This window comes from Buteo buteo, chromosome 23, assembly GCF_964188355.1.
Source record: "Buteo buteo chromosome 23, bButBut1.hap1.1, whole genome shotgun sequence".
NCBI lineage: Eukaryota > Metazoa > Chordata > Aves > Accipitriformes > Accipitridae > Buteo > Buteo buteo.
Genome location: NC_134193.1, coordinates 21,828,463 through 21,835,627, shown reverse-complemented (window position 1 = coordinate 21,835,627; position 7,165 = coordinate 21,828,463). Strand labels below are relative to the sequence as shown.

Below are 7,165 nucleotides of genomic sequence, written 5' to 3'. Positions count from 1 at the left end.
CTGTTAAGGACCTTGCTATTTAGCATTACTCTTTTATTTAGCATTACTCTTTTAGAAGTCTTGCAGGGTCCAGGACTTTAACGGGGCCATCTATGGCAATTTCATCTATGTCAATTTGGGCCAAACCCTGTAATATAATTACTCCATTAAAAATACAAGATATTTCACAAAATTGGTTAGCAAACTGCTTCTGCAGTCCTCAGGGGGAGATCAGATATATCGTATCCTTCTCCCATTGCTTCAGCAACAGAAATCAGAAAAGTTCTATTTACAATAGTTTTTACCCTATATAAATACATTTGTATGCATTACATGTGTAAATGCATAAGCTATAGTAATTTTTTTCTACACACATTAGCTACTGCACAGAAGTAGCTTCCTTTTACACATCTCTACAAGCATTACCTCAGTGATTCTAAGATTTACAGAAGTAGAATTTTTTTTCTTATTCGAGCTTTCTGTACATCCAGCATCAGAATACAACCAACATTCAAGCAGAGCCTATAACAGGGAGGAGGAAACTATGAACTGCCTTAACCTGCTCAGTAGTTAGTGATTTGATTGGCTTCTTGTGCAGGGTCTCCATGGGGAGAACACTACAAGGCAGCCACTCATCACATTATAGATCAAACAGTTCAAGTGCACAGTGTTTTATTAGTTCTCACATCCTATTTCACAGCTTTCCACTTCAGGAGGCCTCAATTCACCTCTCAGCAAAGTTGGCACAAGAAAGGAACAAACCTGTCTGTGACTGTGACAAGCTGGCACGAAAATTACCCCCCCCGAATAGCAGGTGCTGATGCTACACAGGAAGAGAACTTACCACCTTCCTCAACCTGAAGGGCCTATGGTGTTGTCTGCAAAGGGCAAAAAAAAGACATGGCAATTTAAATCCCATGCAAATTAAGAGAAAATTTTACATCTTCTCCACAAAGGCTATTAACACGCTACCAAGTTCAGCACAGGTTTCCCCCAAAGTATTACCAATCTCCAACAATTAACATTTTCTTCTACACCTCTGCCGTCTTCCCCTGCCTTAGTACTCTCCAGACACCAGCACATGGCAGCGCAGATGCTGGGGAGAGCTCAAGGAGAGCAGCCCATTGAGGAAATCCCCCACTGACACCACAGGCGCCATGCAGGGAATCGCCAGGTCGAAAGGCCTCTGCTCCCCTCTAGACTTCAGGATCGGGGTGGCTCGGCAGCTCTGGGCAGGCTGCTTGGGTGCCCGCACTCAGCTCCTCCCTGCCGCCCAGGCAGATCCAGCCTTTCCTCTCGCCACCGCCCTGCTCCACGGCCCCTTTCCCTCGGCGCGGTGCCCACCGCCGTAGCGCGGTGCCTCACCTACCACAACGCTTCCAGCAAACAAAATGGCGCCCTGGAGAGGCCGCCATGGGAGACGTCCAATGCCCGCCCCAGGCGCCACCATCTCTCAAGGGCTGCTCCTGCTGCCAATCAGCGTGCCAGCCTATCAGAGGTCACCCGGCGACCCGCGGGCTCTGCCCCCGCTCCTCAGGCCAGAGGAGGGAGCCGTGAGCACCACTGAGGCAGTGCCCGCCGCGCCGTGGCTTCCCTGCGGCAGGGAGGCGCACCCGACGGGCTTTTCCTCTTTGCAGCCATACAAGCAGAAGCCTGAAGAATTCGGGGTGCTCCGTGCTGCCCCTCCACAACTAAATCTATCTCGGGCAATCATCTGCATGTTAAACTTCAAAGTCAGCTCAGTTCCACTCATCTTGTGTGAGAAAACACTTGACTTTCAATGTTCCACCCACATCAGGCAACAAATATGGTTTCTTAACAGGGGCAATCATGCTATTCTCGCAGTCCTTGCTTTTGGACCATTCCTTTAACTGGACTGCAGCTGTGTGGCCAGATTATCCAAAGAAAAACCTTCAGTACAGGATTACACTTTGTCCTATTTCATTAGCATGCAGAAAATGCAGCAAAATCAAATCCTCATTCCTCAAAGTCATTATGGACGTGCAGCAGTAAATTCTAGCAGAATTCTGAAGGTTTTTTGTATGCAGCGTCCTTGATTGCCTTTGGTAATACAGAAGGACTAACACCGCACAATAAAAAAAAAGAGGGGGGGGCGGGGAGAGGAAAATCTAAAATAGAAAGCAATCCTCACTGTGCACACAGATGCCACATTTTTGGTTTGGTTTTATTTATTTATTTATTTATTTATTTTTATTTCAGAAGTACTTTCAGTTTAGTTAGTTGGCTTGCACTAGCTTCCTTGCTCAATCAGGGCACCGGGCACGTGGCTGGGGTAAGCTGCTTGCCCCACAGCACCATCCCCTCTCCCACCAAGGGCTGAAAAACCTCGCCGGATTAAACTCTTACATTAGGCACCTCTGTGAAGTGTCTAAAGTTAGGCTGGATGAACACAAGCCAAGCTGTTGGAACAGATGGAGTGAAATCCTCCTCTTGATAACAGGAACTTTATATCACTGCCATGGATAAGAAGGGCAGCTAAAAAAAGTCAGGGAGGTAGTTATATAAATTTCAAGAAGGCTTACCAGCAATGCTTAAAGGTAAAACTTTCTCATAGATGTTGAATATCCACTTCCAGCTGCAGACCCTGAGCAGCCAAGAAGTTCTGCAACAAAAATGAGATCGTAACACTAGAGCTACCACAGTACGAGACCATAGGAACTTAATGATGCAGCAGAAACATGCAAAGCATTAGGAAGTCGGAGCCTGGAGCACAAGAGACTTAAAACCCAGCATCAGCAGAGTGGCACTTACCTTGAGTTCAGTGCACAAAACCAGCTGAGAGGCACATGTCAACAGAAAGGTGATTGACTAACAGCAAATAACTAACCATCTTATTAATGCCAAAAAAATGCTACCAAATACACTCATTCTTTTTTGCTTATAGGTCTGTAAAATACTTGTGCTCATAGCAGCTCTGACTCAGGGTTTGTTTTTTTTTTTTACCTTGCTTTTTCATAGTCTTGAGCATCTGCAATTTCATCTTCCTCATCTTAAAAATGACCTGCTTCCTTGTGTTTCACATGTAATTGCGCTTCAAAAGATGTGTGTCTCAGCACAGGATCCATTTTTCTTAATTAGCTGTGGATATTTTAGATGGAGTCAGATGTGAAATACATTGGAAATACTTATTTTTGAGCATCAAAATTCTTCAGGTAGATATCTAAAATAATCCATAATGACTGGAAATTGGCTATAAAAATGTTTCGTATAAAATGCTGTGAAGCAATTCGTTTCTCATTATGTACGTTCCATGTCAATGCTAAAATGGGGAGTATATGCTGCATGCAATGTTGAGGTAATGTTTACTTAGAGAATGGAAGAGATCTGAAAAATAAAGCAACTTTTCCCCTCCCTTCAAGTACCTCCTTTTTGGAGGAAAGGGGAAAGTACGCTATTTCCCAGTCCCTTTGGGGAAGACAAGTGGATGAAGTGCTTTGGACTTGGGTTGTTTCTTCCTCTCCCCTATTTATGTTCAAACTTTCTCCAAAAGTTGTAATTATTGAGAAATGGCAGAGCTGAAGTTACCAAGGGATGCACCTCTGTGAAAGACAAAGCAGCAAAGACTACGCACAACCTTATAGTGCCATTCTCTTAAAGCAGAAGTATGGTTAGAAAAGTGACAGCGTGATAACAGCCTCCTAGAGCAGGGCTGCTTTCGGAGTCACCTTTAGTCATTTTGGTGACAAAAATACATTTTTACTCCTTGTTATCTCTGCAGAGCACACACAGCTAGGGGAGCCTGCGCTGCACTGTGACCCAATTAGTGCAGTCATCCAGTCGCACAGCTAAACTCTACATTCAGCTATGACAAGAAAATCCTAGTGAAGATGACGTGAACGGCACTTGACCCCACAGAATTTGTTACTGATGATGATAAGCAGAGCTAGCCTACATTTATTTTGCAGATCCAAGCAGAATTTGGAGGGCCATGGAAAAAAAATGTTATAAATTGGAGATGTTTGAGAGATACTGAGTCCCCAGCTTCAAGCTGCACAAGGTCACTTTTGCAGTTTCTTTTTTTCAAAGCAAACCCTAGATTTTATTATATAAAGCAGTGTTGGCAACACTTAGAATATGCAGTCTTTTTTAGCAAAGCCCTTTGAAGCATGACTATAGTTTCAGTCTTAGAGAACCTTGCAGATGCTACTGCTTCTACTTTAAGAAGAGAATTAGTTTTATATTGCAAAATATTTAATTAATTTCCTGTTAAAATGAAATGAAACAACAAAATAGTTATACAATTTTACTAGTTTATATTTCAATTCATAAAGTATACACACTGCAACTATGCTACCACAATGTCCACGCATCTAATATTGATGGAGTTACAGGTTGGTTTTTTTTTTGGTATTAAACAATAGAGATAATGTATGCAGTTAAGGAAAAAAGCTTGGACATAGCATGTTCTATTCCGTAGTTACAGAGTACATTAGCTAGCATTAGTACAGTAAACAAGAAAAAGGTAGAAATACAAAATAAACCAAATATCTTTATATACAAACCAGTGCCTCTTATTGTTACCAGCTTATACTCACACTGCACACAAAATTTATCCACTGATGCAATAGATACTTCAGCATAACACAAACCATTATAAATTAAAAAAATTACAAGGTGCAAAACTCCATTCTACAGCTTTCTGGTGAGAACTCAAGACAATCCAATGAATAAGAAATCCAAGCACGTTTAGCACCTATTAGTGCAACTGCATCGAGCATGAAAAATGACCTACACAACCTCTGAACATGTTACCAGGGAAGCAAGTTGGATAGCTATAAGATGCTTGCAGCTACACTCACGCAGTGATTTTTGCCTCATATATATCTCAGTTTATTGTTTCTTTGTCCCATTCATACCCATGTGCAAAACTAAATCCTGGAAGCTTTCTCAGAGCTTCACAGAAGGCCTGCTACAGCCGGGTAAAAACAAACAAACAAAAACAAAACAAAAAAACTGACAAAAAAAACAAACAAAAAGACTCAATTAAATGTCAGACTATCCACATACTTAGTACTTATTAGCAGTCCTCATGTTGGGGATTTTAACGCTGTTGATATGTGGATCAAACAATATGACACAGAAATGAAACGGAAATTTGCCAAGAATTCTGATTATTCTTGTCTAGCACTTAGACAAGTCTCCCAGCCTCAGGTTGTGAATTTGTTTGGCAGCCCATGCCAAAAAAGCCCAGAGTTGCATAGAATTGATTAGTAACAGAAAGAAATGCCAAACACAGAGAGATGGATGCTGCGTTTACTAAAACAAAGTGGGGTTGCTCGACAGGAATGCTGAAATCATCCCCATTCATAAAGCAAAACATGTCACCTCCTACTCTCCATATCCTACCTCTGGGGACTGCTTTCTGGCACTGATGTAGTTCTTGCTAAAGTTGTCTTTTTTTGTTGTTTGTTTTTTCCTTTTTTTTTTTTAATTTTTTTTTTTTACTTTGTTAGTGACACTTTTTGTTTCAAATAAAATATTAAAAAAGGTTATAATTGTAAAAAAACCTATCATATGTAAACTTAACAGTTAGGGTTTGGTAAGTTCTCGTACCTAGTCTGTGAAAAGCCTCCAGCCAGACCGCAGAATGGAGTGTTTCTCTGAAGAGCTTCAATCTAGCTACATCACCTGTTAAATATCAGTAGTATGAAGTTCCCATGTCTAGCAATAAAACCTTTCTTGTGTTTCCATCCTCTTTATCACTGACCTATTGAAATCCTGACATGCTGTGTTTCTATTTTATTTACACTCTGGTCCTCTCATGTCACAGAATTAAACATCTGGCCAAGGAAGGCAACAAAAGGTGTTGTGTTAAGAAGGTGTGTTTGACAGAACTGCTTTTCAACAAGTCTCTTTTCCTTGGACTCCAGTCACTGTTTTTATAGAGCTTATTGTTCTGTTGAACCATGTTTTCTTTGCAGCTTGTACTTCGTTCAATGCCAGACCCAAATGGTGCTCCAAATCCTGCAAACAGAAGAGTAATTTCATTAACTTGTTATGTATTTGCAGTACAAGGTTATATGAGTTAAACTTAGAAGCCTCCAGGACATCTACAATCTCTTGGCCACTTTAGAAGTTAAACAAGTCTTACATAAATTAAAAGTAGCACAACAAGCTGATGAAGGAAAAAAAAAAAAAAAAGCTTTGAAAAGCAAAACAAGACTTGTGTCATTGCCCCCAGTGGAACATTCAGCTTTCTTCAGTACATCCAAACCCTTTAATTCTTTCCTATCTGAGAGGGAGCTATTCCCACAGAAAGCAGACTTTCTACTAACTAATTTTTACCTTTCTGTGAACAAGAAGCATTGACATACCAGTTTTAGGCTAAAAGAACAATATTGTCATATTTTACACAAATACCTCAAATACCTGGAGTGCTTTCCAATCATGTTTTCAGAAACATGTCTAACATTTGTCACATGTTACTTCTTCATTTAACATTGATTGTGAGATAAAGAAATGCATGATTCAGTTCTTTGTCAGAGCTTGGATTTCTTCCAAGAAGTTGCAGAAGATCAGTCAGTAAGTACTGCACTGCAGCCAGGCAGCTGTCTGGAAGTTGTAGTAGCTGGTAAATACAGTTCATGCAATTCCAATTATTTTGTCTGCATACACTAATTTTCAGACCCAATGTTTGGTTAAATAACCCATGCAGGAAATAGCAGGTTAGTTTCAACCAGCAGGATCTGTTTCAATCCCTCTACAACACACTTTTCTAGGAATGCAGACATACCATAGAGACTACAAAATGAACCTCCAAAGCATTACCTGTATTTTACATTCCGCCTCCACAAGCTGCAACTTGGTCTGGGCCAGCTCAAGCTCCATTTCCCTCAGCTGGTTTTTCAGCGTTTCCTTCTCCTCATCTGTGTCCTCATCTGAACCGTCCTTGGCAGAACTAGCAACCTTCACACGGCCTTCTTTATTGAAGAACTCCCGGCAATGCTCACAGTCATCCACTTTTTGCTAAAGTAAATACCTGATTGTGAATGCTTGCATTGAAGTGCTGGTGATATGATCAAAGCCTTTTCCTGCCTCTGCTCTGGAAGAGCAGCACAACACGAGAGGGACCACTAATGACTTGCAAACTCAGGAACTTTTGGGGAAGCACAGCCAAGCAGGAACTCCTGCCACCCCCAGATTTATGGGCTCTGGAAACGCTGCT

The 7,165-nt window shown here is 41.4% G+C and overlaps 1 protein-coding gene across 3 annotated transcripts in view; it reads right to left on the bottom strand.

Moving 5' to 3' along the window:
- Positions 1 to 4,230: 4,230 nt before the first annotated feature.
- RABGAP1 (RAB GTPase activating protein 1) overlaps positions 4,231 to 7,165 on the bottom strand; it is a 75,171-nt gene continuing 72,236 nt past the window's right edge. For all 3 annotated transcript variants that reach the window (XM_075055637.1, XM_075055640.1, XM_075055638.1), the window contains 2 exons: positions 6,769 to 6,966; positions 4,231 to 5,964 (listed from right to left, as the gene is read on the bottom strand). In XM_075055637.1, coding sequence (XP_074911738.1) covers positions 5,842 to 5,964; positions 6,769 to 6,966 — 321 coding nt within the window. In that variant the 3' untranslated portion in view covers positions 4,231 to 5,841. The remainder of the gene's footprint in view (positions 5,965 to 6,768; positions 6,967 to 7,165) is intronic.